The sequence below is a fragment of the Canis lupus genome, chromosome 2 (genome assembly GCF_003254725.2).
Source record: "Canis lupus dingo isolate Sandy chromosome 2, ASM325472v2, whole genome shotgun sequence".
Taxonomy (NCBI): domain Eukaryota; kingdom Metazoa; phylum Chordata; class Mammalia; order Carnivora; family Canidae; genus Canis; species Canis lupus.
In genome coordinates this window covers 49967496-49986008 of record NC_064244.1, presented here as the reverse complement: position 1 = coordinate 49986008, position 18513 = coordinate 49967496, and the positions used below count along the sequence as shown (strand labels likewise).

Sequence of the window (18513 nt, the reverse complement as noted above, 5' to 3'; positions counted from 1 at the left end):
CACTTCATGTTACATGCAACTGATGAATCAGTAAATTCTACCCCAGTAACTAATAATACAGTATATGTTAACTAAATTGAATTTAAATATTTTTTTAAGTATGATATCCGGATAAAAAATGTCCATAACAATCTCATGACTTGATTGTACCTTATATTTTCAGTGCTGTGAACAATCATTTCAAAATAATAAAACTACATCAGAAAAAAATTGTGTTCTGTTCAAGTTACATAATTTTTAACCCTTGTTTAGCAGCCTTCTGGTAAATAAGACCTAAACAAATTAAATCCACTGTCTTTGACTGCCTAATAATATTAACAACTCTTATTTGCAAAGCTTGCTGGCAATATTGAATAACTTCTTGACATTTCTGCAGCCGTCCATGGTGAAAAGATGATTAAGGAAAGAAAAAGGAAGTAATTACTGAAGAAGTGACCTCAGAAATTCCCTCCAGACCTGGTGATTTTTTATTTAAAGACATTTGGAAGCATCACATACACATGATGATTATTTTCTGGACAGCAGGCTCACTTGAGACAATAAAAAGGTAACTGAAAGTAGTTAAAACAGTATTTGGACAGACTGAAACCTAATTGGAAAATATTATCTCTTTATTTAAAAATTAGTAGCTTGAGGATGCCCAGGTGGCTCAGTGGTTGAGTGTCTGCCTTTGGCTCAGGGCGTGATTCCTGGGTCTTGGGATCAAGTCCCACATCGGGTTCCCACAGGGATCCTGTTTCTCCCTCTCCCTGTGTCCCTGCCTCTGTGTCTCTCATGAATGAATGAATGAATGAATGAATGAATAAATAATTTTTTAAAAAATTAGTAGTTTGCTCTTTAGCAACCTCAGCTCACTCGGGCTATGAAGAATCTCTCCAAATGGCATGTACATGTATTATTGAGCCCTTACTGAATCAAGCACCACAAGACAAATGTGTGTCTTCGTTCCAGAAAGACTACAGTCTTACTTTTTTTTTTTTTTTTCTCCCAGGGAGTTGGTTCGACCTTGTAATGAGAATAACTCCACATGAGCTCTGTAAGAACAAGGTCCATGTTTCTCTCCTTCCATACTACATTCTAACATCTATCTCATGGTAGGCATTTAAAATTTGCCAAATAAATACATTTTTACATATAACTTTTATTGTATGATCACTTTGGGTATTTTTATGACGTGAAGTGTAAACCCAATTTATAACATTTTGCTTACGGGAAACTCACAGGAACCAGTCAACTAGTAATCAGCATTAACCATCAATAAGGCTGAAATACTTGTACTAGATTAAAGAATAAGAATCTCTTATCTACATTTGATATTTCCCTTCAAAATAAGTTATATCCTTAAAGATACATTACGGTCTATGGCAAATTATACATTTTGTACTTTTGTTTCAAAATTCCACATCAAATAACTGTCAGTTACAGATTTTTGGAAGCATCAGTGGAGTCTGGTCTAGTTTCCCAATTTGGACTATGTTCATGCTACTTGAGTAACATTTGCAATAGAATTGGTTTTATTTCTTGAAAAAAAAAAATCATTATGCTTTAAAGGAAAAAAGAAAAAACACTACAATGTTACATTTTGAGGCTTTACCAAAATCCAAACTATCTGCTATCATTCACGGCAATATCTAATTCAACCACTGGAAAAGTAACAGGACAAAAGGAATAGAACATTTTCCCTGTAAACTCGGTACAAGTAATTTATCAGGATTCATTTAGAAGACTACTAAAAGTATAACCCAGAAAGTTCTCGAGTTAATAGATAAGTCTAAGAACTCATCTAATAAACATTTATTTCTAGAAAACAATGGTATACAAATTACCACACAACTTTTTACAATATTAAGAATGAATAGGATGTATTAGTGAAGGGTCAAATGAAAAATTTAAAAACCCATAAAAATTTATTGATCTCACTATTTCAGATCATATTCAGTTTATTCAGAATATTCTTCTCTTTGACAGTGAAATTCATTACATACTAAAAATAACACCATATTTATGCATGAATAAATTCATTTTCCCAGTAAGAGCTAACCTTCCTTTAAGAAGATTTCCCACATATTCACAGTACATAATATCACAGAACACCCATATTTGGTCTAAGTGTCTCTGAAAGGTTGCATTACAAGATGGAAGTTCATTGTGCCTGATAATTTGATTGAGTTTTGCCCAAATGTCTTCCAGAGTTTGGTTGTTACAAATAGCGTGCTCTATAGTCCATCTTGCTCTGTAAAGTGAATGCAAATTCAGTGCCTTTAAACTATCTTGCAATTTCTTAGACAAAGGAAAAATATTTTCAGTACAATTACTGTTGGGAAGTGAAACACTCCAAAACCTCTTCTTGTGCTGTCTTCCCTTCTCTGATTGTTTATCTAGATTTCCACAATTAGTCTGTTCATTCAGTGAATGTGACCGGATTAAGTGCTTCCTTTTTTTTAAATTAGGTTGAAATTCCAAAAGATCTACTGTGCAATCATAACTCTGTGATTTAGCATCGTGTTCTGAAATGGTTAAGTACTGTTTCACATCTTCAGCTGCCTCTTCAGAAATCACAGGTGGTGATCTTTTAGGTTTGAGTGGAAGTTTGGACCCATCATGCAGAAACCAAGGAATAAATCTCGTTAGTGGACGTGTAGGAAAGTCTTGAATTGCTTTCTCTGCAATTTTTAGCAGTTGTGTGGGATCATTCTCATATGGTCGATAATGTAATATTACTTCTGTAGTCATCCTGCAGTAATCCAGTTACTCTTAATGAAGAGAACATTTCTTAGATGTGCTCCTCAGCGCTAGAATGTAATTTATAATTACAAGACTCTCTTTCCAAATCAGAGGGAAACAGGACCTAAAGTGGAAGTATTGCAAAGAGTAAGATACGGTAGGGGCAGCCTACACACAAATAGGGAAAAAGAAAAGACAAAACCAATCCCAATATGACATTTTACCAAGTGCTGTTGGTAAATGCAAATTTAATCCACAAAACTGGAAATGCTTTATCTTACCAAAATAAGGGATCTGGATTAGATGCCCTATAAGATCACTGCCAGCCCTATAAGATCATTGCCAGTAGTCGATGTGTCTAACATAACAGATATAAAGGACTTGGAACTACCATCATTAACATAGTAGGTAATAATAATCTTAAGACTATAGCAAAAAACAGAGTAAATTAGTGATTCTTAGAATACTAGATTCATCTGAAGATAACAAAAATGTTATGGTACTTAAAAATTTGAGACAGCTGAATTGAGGACAATGAAAATCATTGTAATTTTTAATGCCTTAAGAAAAATGATCATTTAATACTTTAAAATTATATGAATTCTATCAAATACAGAGACAGAATACTTAATGACTTTATTTCATTTGCAGTTGTAAACACTAATAACATAAAAATAGTTTAACTCTGAATTTTAACCAGGCTAGGAACTGGGTCTGTGACAGTCTCCTTTGTATAAATGGAGGACTTTCAGAATATCAAGACCTTGGTACTATGGTTCCTGAATGGGGGGCGGGGGGGAGGAGGAGGAGGAGGGCGGCAGCTAGACTTCACTTTTTTTTTTTTTTAAAGATTTTTAGTTATTTATTCATAGAGACACAGAGAGAGAGAGAGAGAGAGAGAGAGAGAGAGGCAGAGGGTGAAGCAGGCTCCATGCACGGAGCCCGATGTGGGACTCGATCCCGGGCCGCCAGGATCACACCCCAGGCTGCAGGCGGCGCTAAACCGCTGCGCCACAGGGGCTGCCCTAGACCTCACTTTTTTTCCCTCTCATAACAACAAAGTCTTCAAGTTGCCCCAAATGAAGTCATTGATAATAAATTTCAGCATATAGGTAGGTTTCCTAACCGAGTCCAAAGCTGCAGGAGCCATAATGCAGGCTCTTTCAAATCCTAATTACTGTTGGAAAAAAAAAAATGAGAGGTTGTATTTCTTCTCCCCCAAATCATTAGAGAACCTTTCAAAGGGATTCGCCTATTGCTAGAATGATGATGGGTGGGAACTCCTGTCATGATGTCACAGTATTCATTGACCACTGATTCTGAAAAGTCAGAAGTAATTAATCGCATAATGATTCTTTTTACCTATTGTCAGTGTCCACTAACAGATGTGACAACTTAAATTCATAAATGACTGTGATCCTTACCATCCATAATTTTAATATGAACCTAAACACAGAGAGCATATTCTTAAAAGCATTAATAATACTTTTATTTTTTCCTTTCCTTTTCCTTACATTGTAAAATATGGCACTGAGAATTCTTCTTCTTTTTTTAAAGAACTTATTCAACATTGTATTCCAAGGATGATAAGGTTCGGAGAGCTTCTTAGTATTTTACATATATAAGAAACTTAAATGACTATATAAATTGGTACACTTGGCATCCAATAATTAGTAAAATTAAAATCTGTGACAATTATTTTTTTCAGTAATTTTTTTTATTTTTTAAAGTAACCTCTACATCCAATGTGAGGCTTGGACTCACTACCCCAAGATGGAGAGTCACATGCTCCACCAACTGAGCAAGGCAGGTGCCCCACAACTTGTGAAAATTCTTGAGTAGCAAGGGGGAACAATGATACCGAGGAGCTTTAATAAAACTGAAACTATCAGTGAACTTCACAGCACTTGTCCTCTTAGGCTGCTAAAATACTCTTTCCCAGGTGATCTTCTGTTTCAGGAAATAAAGAATAATAGAAAACTAAAAATACCCAATGGCACTTAGCTTCCACATCACTGCAATGTAACTTGGCGTTTAATAGCTTTCAGTTTGCGTAAATTGATACCCAGCAGCTAAGAGAACTGTTTCAGATTCCCCGTCATAGTAGTTAATGGGAAAATGTTCTCTGAAAATGCAGCCTCCTCCATTAGGAGGCAACATGGAGTCTTGGAAAGGTAAAGGCCTTGGGCTAAAATATTGCCTCCAATCGCTTTCTAGCTCTGTGATCCTGAAAGTCTCTTAAATTTCTGATAGATATTAAGTAAAATCTATTCCACATACTTCACATGAGATTAAGAAGAAGAAGAAAAAAAGACAGTTTCTTTCCCTTCTTCTATATAAGAACCCATTTCAGTCTAGCTCATTTTCTCAGGCTGAGCTTCCAGATCCTATTGCTATATTATTTAATACAGTTGTTTTCTGGGATCCCTGGGTGGCTCAGAGGTTGAGCATCTGCCTTTGGTTCAGGGTGTGATCCTAGGGACCCGGGATCGAGTCCCGCATCAGGCTCCCTGCATGGAGCCTGCTTCTCCCTCTGCCTGTGTCTCTGCCTCTCTCTGTCTCATGAATAAATAAATACTTAAAAGGAACTTTAATATCGCTTTCTAATCCTACAGCCAGAGATAAACCTATTATCCTCAGCTAGGAGTATCTGATTTTGTTAGGGATGGCACTGGTGAGCTTCTGGAACGTCTGATGCTCACATCACTGAAGGTCAGTGCAACTTAACTGAATTCAAGTAATCTATTGAGCCTTTTCCCAGCTCAGTCCAAGAACTTATTGGTGACCACACAGTAGAGGAAGGGAGGGAGAGAGGGAGGGAGGGAGGAAGGAAGGGAGGGAGGAAGGAAGGAAAGAAAGGAAAAGAAAGAAAAAGAAAAAACACGTTTGTGGAAGCAGAAGAGAAAATAAAGCTGAAGCTATCTTAAACAAAAGGTTTTCAGAAAACAGTAAGAATTCCAGAAAAACGCCGCCCTGTGGGTTTTCCCCTAAATCATCAAATTCACTACAAGTTTTCTTGCCATGCACAGAAAACGGAGGTTGACATGAACTGTCCCATCCCCACGACACCCCCTGCAGCCTGGCAGGTGCAGCAGTACCACCTCCGGTGATTTACCAGGTTATCCGTTCCTCTCTAGGGAGAGGCCGTCAGACCTGAGAGCCCCAAGGAGAAGAACCCCCTCCTTCCGCTCGTCGCCCCAGGGCAGGGCAGGGCAGGGCAACGTCGAAGGAAAAGACGAGGCCTGAGTCCCCGGGACCGGGTCTTTGTGGCAACGACTTCGAGAACCAGCGAGAGAAGAGGACAAAACAGACTAGAGGGAGTCAGGTGCGTAAAAGTCTACCTTTCAGGGCCAGCAGGTGCTCCTGTTTGGGGGGATTCACTTCCATCCTGACCGGCGCTACCGACCCCCGGCCTACGGCAGCCGCACAGGTTCAGCGCAGCCCGGAAGCGAACGGAAGAGCCGACGTTCGCGAAGCTCCACCTCGCTCCCCACGGGGTTCTCCGCGCTGCTGCCGCCTTCAAGTCTCTTCTTTATCACGTCCTTCACGGACGGACTCAGCGGCTTCCTTTCACCGAAGCCATCCCTCGCTCCTTAGACACCTGTCCATTACATCCCTGTCTATTTCCCAGCGGCAGTCACGCATCACAATTTCAAGAAACCACTTCTCGGTGACAGCGCGCAGCGTCCCAAAGACTTGCATCGCACAGTGAAGGGGGGGGGGGGGGGCGCGGAGGATTTTGCATGCTGGGATTTGTAGTTTATAAGCAGAGCCGCATTGCATGCAGGGAGATGTAGTCCACTCCCCATCCCGCGTCTCGCCTGCCATTAGGCGGAGGTGGTGATCGAAGCGGGGGCTTCCCCTCGAAACTTGGCTTCTTGCTTTATCCCTTCTTTTTTTTAAATTTCCTTTATTCGTATTCCTTCCGCCAGTTGCAGATGCAGACCGCATCTTGAATAAGAATACAAACAGCAAAGCGTTCAAATACACGAGGCGGCGCCGCCGAAGAGGTAGGGACTGGCGGAAGGAGGGGGGCAAAGGTCAGCCCCGCGGCGCTCCGCGCTTCCTACTGCGCCTGTGCGCCGGCGGCGAGCGCGGAGGCCTCTGGGTAGGCGGCTGGGCCCCGCCCCTCCGTTGGAGGCCGTGACGGCTGCTCCTGCGGCGCCGCTCCGCGTAGGATGGCTACCCTGATTGTAAACAAGCCTGGAGCGGGACTGGACGCTGGCCGGCAGGGCGGCCGCGGGACGGCCGTGGTGAAGGTGAGGGGCCTTGCGTGCTGTGTTCCCCACCTGCGGCCTCCCCTGGGTTCGTCCCTGAGGTCTGGCGGCCGCGCTCCGCCGTCTTCGCTGGGCCTCTGCGCCCCTCCTGGCGTCACTAGCCCTCCCCTCCCCTCCCCCGTCCGTTCTCCTCCCCTCCGACAGATCCAGGGGTGACTGCCTTTTTAGCTCTGGTTTTCATTATTGCCCTCCTCCTATCACCAGACGTGTGGTGTTGGTTAGTCGGGCCCCTCCTCGCTCGTGAGTACGGACTGTCCACACGTTTGGGACGCGTCCCAGCAGCAGCGTGGCTGGGCATTGGGATATGGGGATTGCCCTGTGCTTCAGGTTCCAAATTCTAGTGTGCTTACATGCTTCAAGATTCATTGATTAAGAAGTCAGTTGGGAGCATCCCAGGGGGCTCAGCGGTATAGCGCCGCGTTCGGCCCAGGGCGTGATCCTGGAGACCCGGGGTTGGGGTCGAGTCCCATGCCGGGCTCCCTGCACGGAGCCTGCTTCTCCCTCTGCCTGTGTCTCTGCCTCGCTCTCTGTGTCTCTCATGAATAAGTAAATAATAAAATCTAAAAAAAAAAAAAAAGAAAGAAAGATCAATTGAAATACGTGGGATTCATCCTTGCCCTCCACTCTAGACCTATGGGAAAGAAGATGTGCAAGGGAGAACTGATCTCAGTGTCTTGTGATAACTTTCAGGATTGTTGTAATCTGAGTTATTGGTAATTGTCATTACTGGCTACATAGTAGAATGAGGACTTTTTTTTTCTTTTTTTTAAGATTTTATTTATTTATTCATGAGAAACAGAGGCAGAGACACAAGCAGAGGGAGAAGCAGGCTCCATTCAGGGAGCCGAATGTGGGACTCTATCCCAGGTCTCCAGGATCGTGACCTGGGCCGAAGGCAGGTGCTAAGCCGCTGAGCCCCCAATAACTGAGAACTTAAACAAACAAACAAACCCTGCTGATACACACCTCCTCCCCCAGTTCTGATTAACTTGACATCAGCATTTTTTTTTTTTTAAACATCCCAGAAGCGGGGATCCCTGGGTGGCTCAGCGGTTTAGCGCCTGCCTTTGGCCCAGGGCACGATCCTGTAGTCCCGGGATCCAGTCCCACGTTGGGCTCCCGGCATGGAGCCTGCTTCTCCCTCCTCCTGTGTCTCTGCCTCTCTCTCTCTTTCTATGTCTATCATAAATAAATAAATAAATAAATAAATAAATAAATAAATAAATAAATAAATAAATCTTAAAATAAAATCCCCAGAAGCGATTTTAATGTGATTTTAATGGTTGAGAACCAATATTCCAGATAATATCTGAAGTTATTTTAAGATCTTGGTAAGACCCATCTGTGATTCTTCACCTATTATTAGTCTCGTATGACAACAAATGCTACAACATTTCGGCTCACAGGTATGCTATCACTTGTTGATGGCTTTTAATTCGTCTGGCCTTTGTGTATTAATAAAGGTACCCTGAAGGTACACAGCTTTATCTGAGATACAGAGGGGCACTGTTGTTAGGCACGTTGTATGATCGGAGTCTTATTTATTAAATTGTGCTTTATCTAAAAGAGGATCCCTGGAGATTATTTTGTGAATTATACTGAATTAAGTTGTAATTACAATGGATATTATTGGTGTATCTATTATTGTTACTCTAGTTGCCTTAAAATCTCTCTCTCTCTCTCTCTCTCTCTATATATATATATATGAAAGCCTCATATGACTCAAATTTGTTACAGCACAAAGTTTGATATGTTAGAGGTTCACTTTGTGTGTTTTTTGTCTTCACACATAGAATGTGCCTGAGCTGTGCAGGAGGGTAGTCCTTTTTGTCAAGATCCTTATGCCGTAATTTGTAAGGGGTATGATGGCATAAATTTTTAAAAATCCGACTAATTGTCATTTTTGTAGATGAAAGCAGAAATTATTCATTGGAAGGTAAAAGTTGAAGTCTATAATGTGAAAATGTGAAATAATGTGTTTAGTGAACGAGTTGATAATGACAGGGTTTTTTCAAATTAGAGAAGTCAAAGGCAAAATTTGACATTATGAAATTACTTACATTCTAAAAGAAAAAAATATCAGGAAAGTTTTTTTGTTTTCGAATTTTTCTTAATTTATTTGAGAGAAAGAGCGAGCGTGAGTGTGGGGAAGGGGTAAATGGAGAGGGAGAAGCAGACTCCCTGCTGAGCAGGGGCCTGGATTTGGGGCTCCATCCCAGGACTCCGAGATCAGGACCTGAGCTGAAAGCAGGCGCCCAACCTGCTCAGCCACCCAGGTGCCCCAGGAAAGTTTCATTTGCAGAGTGAGTCTTCTTAGTCTGGTTAGGGTACCTGGCTGGCTCAGCTGCAGGAGTGTGCTACTCTTGATTTTTGAGTCATGAGTTCGAGCCCCATGTTGGGGGTAGAGATTATTAAAAAAATAAGAACTTAAAAAAATATGGTCTGACTTATTAAAATTTGATTTACATGTGATATTAGTTTGAAGCTCCATTTGACATATTTGTGAAGTTGATAAAATTAAGAGCTTTTTTCTTATTTAGGATTTAATTCCTTGTGCTGTTAACCACAGTTCCTATTCATAAACACTGAAGGAAGAATATCTCACTCTCTTGTTTATTGAGTTGATGTGAAATAGTCTAGTAAGTTTATTTTTGGACTCGTGTTTGGTTTGTAAATCTGTGGTATATTACCAGTGCTTTTTGAAAAAACCTGTGGTAGCAACTCAAGTTCTTTCATCTTGTGCAATTATGGGGTCAGAGATAAAAGATATCAATGCACTAAAATTTATTTTGATTCTTTGGAGATTATGGTCATAAATTTATTGTATTACAAAAATAAGAACATATATAAAAATGTTGTATTTATTTTATATCTAATTCTATTGTATCTTTTCTGTATCTGAATGAATTTGATATTTAAGCGAGGATATTATTTATTTATTTTTATTGGAGCAATTTGCCAACATATAGCATATCACCCAGTGCTCATCCTGCCAAGTGCCCCCCTCAGTGCCCATCACCCAGTCATCCCCACCCCCCGCCTGCCTCCCCTTCCACTACCCCTTGTTCGCTTCCCAGAGTTAGGAGTCTCTCATGTTCTGTCTCCCTCTCTGATATTTCCCACTCATTTCTCTCTTTTCCCCTTTAATCTCTTTCACTATTTTTTATATTCCCTAAATGAAGGAGACCTATAATGTTTGTCCTCCAATTGACTTATTTCTTTTTTTTTTATTTTTTTTATTTTTTTTTTCAATTGACTTATTTCACTCAGCATAATACCCTCCAGTTCCATCCACGTTGAAGCAAATGTTGGGTATTTGTTGTTTCTAATGGCTGAGTAATATCCCATTTTATATACACATCTTTATCCATTCATTCATCTTTTGATGGGCACCGAGGCTCCTTCCACAGTTTGGCTATTGTGGACATTGCTGCTATAAACATCGGGGTGCTGGTGTCCTGGCGTTTCACCGCATCTGCATCTTTGGGGTAAATCCCCAGCAGTGCAATTGCTGGGTCATAGGGCAGCTCTATTTTTAACTCTCTGAGGAACCTCCACACAGTTTTCCAGAGTGGCTGCACCAGTTCACATTCCCACCAACAGGGCAGAGGGTTCCCCTTTTTCCACATCCTCTCCAACACCTGTTGTTTCCTGTCATGTTAATTTTGACCATTCTCACTGGTGTGAGGTGGTATCTCATTGTGGTTTTGATTTGTATTTCCCTGATGGCAAGTGATGCAGAGCATTTTCTTATGTTAAGCGAGGATATTTAAATGAAACTTCTGTCCTGCCTTTTTAAAAAATGTAAGATACATTTAAGTGTCTGTGTATAATACAATTTATGTGTAACTCTTCCCATCTGTTTTCCTCCTCATAGGGAGCCATTTACTATTCCAGTGTAATCCGTTTCCTGTGTATACTGCTAGAAAGATAGTGTGCCTGTATAAAAATACATATATAAATATATGCTCTTTTTTCCCCAGCTTTATGCAAAAGCTAAATATTCTATGTATTTTTCACTTTTCTTTATTCATATGAAACAATTCTGTGTGTATACATAAGAAACTACCTCTTTCTCAACAGACTGCGTGGTTTTGCAGTATATGAATATACTATAATTTATTTTCCAGTCTATACTGATACCTATTTATTTTGTTTCCCATCATTTGCAAATGCAAATGGCGCTGTGAGGAATGATCTAGAGATCTTGTCACACCCTTGTGATATATTTGTCAGATATATTTCTGTAAATACAACTATTAAGCTAAGTAAACTTTTGATAGGTATTGTTAAATTGCCTTTCTTAAAGCCTGTTTTAGTAAACATTTCACAGCAGTCAGTAAGTTTAAGAATATCTGTTTTCCCACACACTTGCCGACACAAAGGATTACACAAAGGGTTTTCCACCTGTTTGATCTAATCTGAAAAAATATATTGGTTTAGATTTAAGTGCGTTTCAAAGTGCTTTGACTGAGATTGAACATCTTTTCATATGTTTAAAGAGCTGTTTTTATGTCTTTTCTCTTGATATGTATGTTACATTTAAGCCTCTTTTGAACCATACTGGGGTGTAAGCCAATTATGAATGATCAGTTTACAGTGAAAGTTTGTATTTTATGCACGAAGTCCAAATTAATTAGAGTTGATTTTAAATTTTTAATGGATTAAGTAAGTCTTATTTCCATGTGGATTTTCTTTTTTTTCTTTTATTTTTTACCTTGCATTGTGTATTTGTTGGGGGGGGGGGGGATGGTGGTTGAGCTGAACTGTTTTTAATTTTTTATTTTGTCAAATTTATTTATATAAGCACACCAGTACTGGATTGTTTGGGATGCCCAGTTTCTGAGGGCTTTTTGGTCTAAGAGGGAAAGACAGGCTGGAAGCCAATAATGGAATTAAAGTGTTTCAATGTTAAGATAAACACTTATCTGTGGTGCATGATGGCCCAAGAGATAGTGTGGTTATTTCACTTGGACAGAGCTGTGGGTAGACTGACAAATACAGTTGTTTAGAAATTTGTTTATTAATTAAAAAAAAAAAAGATCCACTTGAAGAATGTTTATTTCCTTGGCATTAGCATAAAAAAAGAGGCAAAAACAGTGTGTCATGTTTTGGAAACTACACATTTTTTTATATAGTTTGGGAATTGAGTCTTAAGTGGGTGTCAGTGAAGCAGTAGGACAGAGACCAGATTGTCACAGGTCATGGATAGCTGACATAGGAGTTTGTGGTACAATTGAACATTTCAGTGTGGGTATTTTTAAAAATAAATTAAAATTGTATAACACTTCATATATATTGGGAAATAAAGGTACCAAGAGTGCTTCATTGATAAAAAAAATAGTTTGTTGATTAATTATAAAACATAACCTCATGGACTTGGGAAACAGAATATGCTCGATTCTTGTTGCCGTTCTTTTGACTACGTGGTCTCAGGCAAGTCATGTGCCTGTAATTGGAACTATATGGACAAAATATTTCCTAACCCAGGGGCATATTTATTAATTGAGAACAACGAATTGAAATTCAAGTCTTAGCTGACTGCTTTCTTTACTTTACATGATGATAAGTGGATACTAGAAAATGTTTGAAAATTATACTCTGTAATGAACAAGTTCATTATCATTTATAAATGATAATTGTTACCCTAGTACATAATTCAAATGATTTCTGTTCAAATTAATGATGGTCTTTTAGGGGTAGGTAATTGCAGAAAAATTGTTTAAGAACCCAACTTTGATAGAATAATATGTTACACAGATTCAGATACAATGAATCAAGTCATAATTTTCAAAAGAGAAAGATGATGTTAATTTACAACATTATCTTGGTCCCTAACCTTTGATACTTCAAGGTGATTTTACTATGATGTAATTTTTGCAGGGTCTGTCAGATAAAATGATAAAAGGTGATTTAACATTTTATGACCGAGACTGTTTTTTTCATGGAGGAATAATGTAACAAGATCGATTTAGTGTATTAGATTGAGTATTTTTGGCCTGAAGAATGTGTGCTTTTAAAATCATTCAAAGAGGGCAGCCCTGGTGGTTTAGCGCCGCCTTCAGCACAGGGCTTGATCCTGGAGACCCAGTATCGAGTCCCACGTCGGGCTCCCTGCACGGAGCCTGCTTCTCCCTCTGCCTGTGTCTCTGCCTCTCTCTCTCTCTCTCTCTCTCTCTCTCGCTGTCTCTCATGAATAAATAAGTAAAATATTAAAAAAAAATCATTCAAAGAGCACGTTTCCTTTCCAAACACTAGGTGCTGGAGTGTGGAGTTTGTGAAGATGTCTTTTCTTTGCAAGGAGATAAAGTTCCTCGCCTTCTGCTTTGTGGCCACACAGTCTGTCATGACTGTCTTACCCGCCTGCCTCTTCATGGAAGAGCAATCCGTTGCCCTTTTGATCGACAAGTAACAGATCTAGGTAGGAAAATACATTGTATGTATTTAAGTTTTAAAATTGTAGGGATCCCTGGGTGGCGCAGCGGTTTGGCGCCTGCCTTTGGCACAGGGCGCGATCCTGGAGACCCGGGATCGATTCCCACGTCAGGCTCCCGGTGCATGGAGCCTGCTTCTCTCTCTGCCTGTGTCTCTGCCTCTCTTTCTCTCTCTGTGACTATCATAAATAAATAAAAAAAAAAAAAATTAAAAAAAATAAATAAATAAAATTGTTTGTTTTATTTGTGTGAAAAAGAGTTTTTATAGTCATTGAGTGCTGCAGATTCTAGTTTAAATGAGAGGTGGGGAAAAAAGATTATGTTTAGCTGTTTGAGTTCCATTTTACTAAGGAGTTATTTTAGGTTAAGTGTATGTTTCTTACAGTGGTTTTCAGACATGAATCATAGCTTATTTGTAGTTATAAAATCAGTTTAATTGGCTGTGAGCATGATTTTTAAAAGAAGAAATAGAACAAAAATGTGGGTGTGTTGCACACTGTAAGGGTGAATATTGGTGTGTGAAACTCTTGTTTCAGATGTATATATACACATATTTAAAAAAAGTATTGATATATATATATAAATAAACGTATGCTATTCTGTGTTGTAATTGAAAATATGTTTCTTACTGAAAGTTGATATAAAAAATATTTTAAAGCCTTTGGTTTAATATATGTAGTAAAAATCAATGATAGGATTTATAGAGTTAAATGATAGAAAAATAGTAGAACTTTAAGTATGTTTCTACTCGCAATGCTAAGGAACTGTTTTTTAAAGAGAATTTTAGCAAGACAATAGTTCTAACATAAAAAGATAATGAGGAAATTTGAATTTTGAAAATTTAGATATTAATGATTAAAATATAAGACAAATTACTATTGAGGTATAGTAAAGGTAAAATTATTAATAGTCCATTTTGTTAGATTTAGTTATTTTTATATTCTAGGAGATTCAGGTGTTTGGGGATTGAAAAAAAATTTTGCTTTATTGGAGCTTTTGGAACGACTGCAGAATGGACATATTGGTCAATGTGGAGCTGCAGAAGAAGCCATTGGAATATCTGGAGAGGTACTGATAGAACATGTGAAATATTTATTATGAGTATGAATTTTTTCTTTTAATTTAAAATCTTTGCATTAAAAGCACAATCTTACCTCACTTGCTCCAGCAGATAGGATTCCAGAAACATAACTTTTCATTATATTACAGGTTTGTAGGCAGCAATATTTCCAGCTAAATAGCAATTCTCTGAAAATACTATACCCAAAGTATGTTTTATATATAAACTTATCTCCTTATTATAATTCAGTTCTACCCAAGGATAAAGTCAAAGAGTAAGAAGGTTATGGAATGGTAAGAAGAAGGTGTAAGCTACATTAAACCAAGGATGCAAAAGTGAATCAACAGTAAATAGTACAGCACAAAGAAAGAGGAACTCCTTGAAAAAGGCCATTTAATGTAGAGGCCAAATGCATTAAAAATAGCAGTAGCTCCTGAGGGAATTATTACTATTAAATATCTTCATGAAAAGTTTAAATTGTGTGTAAGTATACTCTCTTTATCCAACAGGCTGATCGTCCAGTAAATATTAGAATGAAGCTCATTAACACAGGTTAAAATACATTTTTATTTTTATTTATTTTTATTTTTTAAATTTAGTACGCTCCATGCCCAATGTGGGGCTTGAACTCATGACCCTGAGATCAAGAGTTGCATGCTCTAGACTGAGCCAGCCAGGCGCCCCTTAAAATACATTTTTAATGCTTGGAGGATTGTCGCCATAGCTCATATATTGTACTAGATATAAGAATAGTTGTAGTAAATAACAGTTAGTGATTTTGGTGATCAACTTTAAAACCACAGGTTCAGTATCAAGGAAAAAAAGTCATTGATTTCTACCTCTTTTTTATTAGGTCATGATTTCTTTATGTAAAGTGATTCACTGAAGTGAATTTCAGACTGGAACACTTTTTTTTTTTTTTTCTTTAAAGAGTTTATTTAAATTCAAGTTAGTTAACGTGTAGTATAGGATTAGTTTCAGGGTTAAATTTAGTGATTCATCAGTTGCCTGTAACACCCAGTGCTCGTATATCATGTGCCCTCCTTAATGTTTATCACCCATTTACCCCATTCCCTAATCCACCTTCCCTCCAGCAACCCTCAGGTTGTTCCTGTAGTTAAGCATCTCTTAATGGTTTGCCTCCTTCTCTGTTTTTATCTTAATGTCTTTTTCCTTCCCTTCCCCTATGTTCATCTTTTTTTGTTTGTTAGATTCCACACATGAGTGAAATCATTTGTCTTTGTGTGACTGATTTATTTTGCTTAGCATAATACCCTCTGGTTCCATCCACAATTTTGCAAATTTCATTCTTTTTATGGCTGAGTAATATTCCATTGTATCTATATATACATATTTATCTGTTCATCTGTTAATGGACTTTTGGACTCTTTGTATATTTTGGCTATTGTGGATAGTGCTGCTACAAACATTGGGGTGCATGTGCCCCTTTGAATCACTATTTTTGTATCCTTTGGATAAATACCTAGTAGTGTAATTGCTGAGTTGTAGAGTAGTTCTGTTTTTTTTTTAACTTTTCGAGGAAGCTTCATACTGTTTTCCAGAGTGGCTGCATTGGTTTGCATTCCTACCCTCAAAGCAAAGGGTTTTCCTTTCTCTGCATCCTCCCCAACATCTGTTATTTTCTGAGTTGTTACTTTTAGCCATTCTAACTGATGTGAGGTGGCATTTCATTATGGCTTTGATCTGTATTTCTCTGATGCTGAGTGATGTTGAACAGTTTTTCATGTGACTGTTTACTCTTTATATATATATCTTCTTTTGAGAAATGTCTGTTCCTGTCTTCCACCACTTCTTAACTGGATTTTTTTATTTTAGGGGTATTGATTTTGGTAAGTTCTTTATAGATTTTGGATACTAGCCCTTTATCTATGTGTCATTTGCAAATACCTTCTCCTATTCTGTAGGTTGCCTTTTAGTTTTGTTGACTGTTTCCTTTGCTGTGCAGAAGCTTTTTTATCTTGATGAAGTCCCAAAGGTTCATTTTTGCTTTTGTTTCCCTTGCCCCTGGAGATGTGTCTAGTAAGAATTTGCTGTGGTTGAGATCCCAGAGGTTGCTTCCGTTCTCTTCTAGGATTTTGATAGATTCCTGTCTCACATTTAGGTCTTTAATCCATTTTGAATTTAATTTTGTGGATGGTGTAAGAAAACGGTCCAGTTTCATTCTTCTGTATATGGCTGTCCAGTTTTCCCAACACCATTCGTTGAAGGGACTGTGTTTTTTCCATTGGCTATTCTCTCCTGCTTTGTTGAATATTAGTTGACCACAGAGTTGTGGGGAGCACTGTTTTCTAAAATTTTTGTAGTTCTTTCATGTGCTATATCTTTATCTTTCAAAAGACATTAGAATATTGTCTAATATTGACCTTGTAAATTATTTTTCATGTCTGGAAAACAGAAGACATGAATTTTTAGTTTTATGTGTATGTGTTTCTCAAAATTGCAAGTAAAAATGTTTACCTTTGAGTTCATTTCTTAATTTACTTTTTAAAATTTATTTTTAAATTTATTTTATTTTTTTTAATTTCTTAATTTAATGTGATATTAAATGACACCATTGATATATTTTCTAATTTTTATTTCTGGAACAATTTATTCCAAGTTTCTCCCTTTCCAGTTATGGTCCTTTATTAAGCGTAAGTTTCAAAACATTCTTGATTATCTAACATGTAAAGTTTTTTAATTTGAATGCTTTTTGTAATTCATGAAAATTAGAAATAATATTTAAAAGCTTATATACAACATAGATTTTATTTATTTTTTATTTGGTTAACTCAGTGCTTTTTCAGCCAGGATTGTGCAGTGAGCTCACCTGTGGAGTTAAAAAAAAAACCCAGCTCAGGCTTCTAAGCCTATTGGAATAGGTATTTCCTAGGTTAGAGTCTGGGCATCTATATTTTTAAAAACTTTGTAGCTGATTCTTGTCTACACATCGTCTCAAAATAACATTTGGATTTCTCTTTTTTTCTATGTATCTCTGTGTTAAGTAGTATTTAAAGCAGTTGTCAGGGGTACGTGGCTATCTCAGTAGATCATGGAACTCTTGACCTCAGGGTTTTAAGTTTGAGCCCCACTTTGGGTGTAGACATTACTTAAAAATAAAATCTTAAAAAAAAATAAAGCAGTGGGGATATATTTGTTATCAGTTTTTTTAGTCCTAAAAAGATTTCCAGCCTTTATTGTTCAATTTCTTTTATGTAAAATTAAAGGACTCCGTGGAAGATATCTTTACACTGTGTATCTCTGAGAACAGTTTTATTTTTGGCCTCAAATTCATAGCATATATTGATAATCAATTTTGGAAATAGCTTATCACTTTCCTATAGAAATGAATACTTTATTAGATGAATTATAAATGACCTTTTTACTTAATTACCAGTATTTCATATATAAAGCTTGGTCAGTCAGAAAAGATTCTGGGCTTTTATATTTTAAAATTTGTCATGTTCCAGTGATTGAGGTTCAGTTTGAAGACATTAATTTTTTGTTTATTAGAGCATCATTCGTTGCGATGAAGATGAAGCTCACGTTGCGTCTGTATATTGCACTGTATGTGCAACTCATTTGTGCTCAGAGTGTTCTCAAGTTACTCATTCTACAAAGACATTAGCAAAACACAGACGAGTACCTCTAGCTGATAAACCTCATGAGAAAACCATGTGCTCTCAGCATCAGGTACATGCCATTGAGTTTGTTTGCTTGGAAGAAGGCTGTCAAACTAGCCCACTTATGTGCTGTGTCTGCAAAGAATATGGAAAACACCAAGGTCACAAGGTATGAATATAATTAGACTGGATGACTCTATCTAGTTTACCAGCCTACCATTTGTTTCCATTGATCTGGTTCTTTATGCCAAGTAGGGATTGAAGAAGAGTTCAGTGATGAATGAATTGAGTTTGGTAGCGTGAAAAGAAATGAAAGATTTAATTTCTGAATGTCATAACAAAAATTTCAGAGAGGCTTTATGATTTTTTATTCACTAAAGAATAGCTTTCCAGAA

General features: G+C 37.8%; 3 protein-coding genes across 12 annotated transcripts in view; 1 reads left to right on the top strand and 2 right to left on the bottom strand.

The window, feature by feature from the left end:
* The window catches only part of TRAPPC13 (trafficking protein particle complex subunit 13), a 38958-nt gene extending 32751 nt beyond the window's left edge, over window positions 1-6207 (bottom strand). For 7 of the 8 annotated variants that reach the window (XM_025448418.3, XM_025448419.3, XM_025448420.3 and 4 more), the window contains exon 1: window positions 6066-6207. In XM_025448418.3, the coding sequence (XP_025304203.1) occupies window positions 6066-6111 (46 nt within the window). In that variant the 5' untranslated portion in view covers window positions 6112-6207. Of the gene's footprint in view, window positions 1-2041; window positions 2183-6065 lie in introns of those variants that run through there. The other variant, XM_049103281.1, reaches the window with a different exon arrangement.
* Window positions 1122-6203, bottom strand: SHLD3 (shieldin complex subunit 3). The gene is made up of 2 exons (XM_035713500.2): window positions 6066-6203; window positions 1122-2848 (listed from the first exon to the last, which is right to left on the bottom strand). The coding sequence occupies exon 2, from the start codon at window positions 2731-2733 to the stop codon at window positions 1978-1980; it is 756 nt and encodes a 251-aa protein (XP_035569393.1). The 5' UTR covers window positions 2734-2848; window positions 6066-6203; the 3' UTR covers window positions 1122-1977.
* A 334-nt stretch (window positions 6208-6541) lies between the features above and the next one.
* TRIM23 (tripartite motif containing 23) overlaps window positions 6542-18513 on the top strand; it is a 37524-nt gene continuing 25552 nt past the window's right edge. The window contains exons 1-4 of one of the 3 annotated variants that reach the window (XM_035713497.2): window positions 6542-6983; window positions 13260-13422; window positions 14382-14503; window positions 18183-18287. In XM_035713497.2, the coding sequence (XP_035569390.1) occupies window positions 6903-6983; window positions 13260-13422; window positions 14382-14503; window positions 18183-18287 (471 nt within the window). In that variant the 5' untranslated portion in view covers window positions 6542-6902. Of the gene's footprint in view, window positions 6984-13259; window positions 13423-14381; window positions 14504-18008; window positions 18288-18513 lie in introns of all 3 variants that reach the window. The other 2 variants (XM_025448413.3, XM_025448414.3) reach the window with 2 other exon arrangements.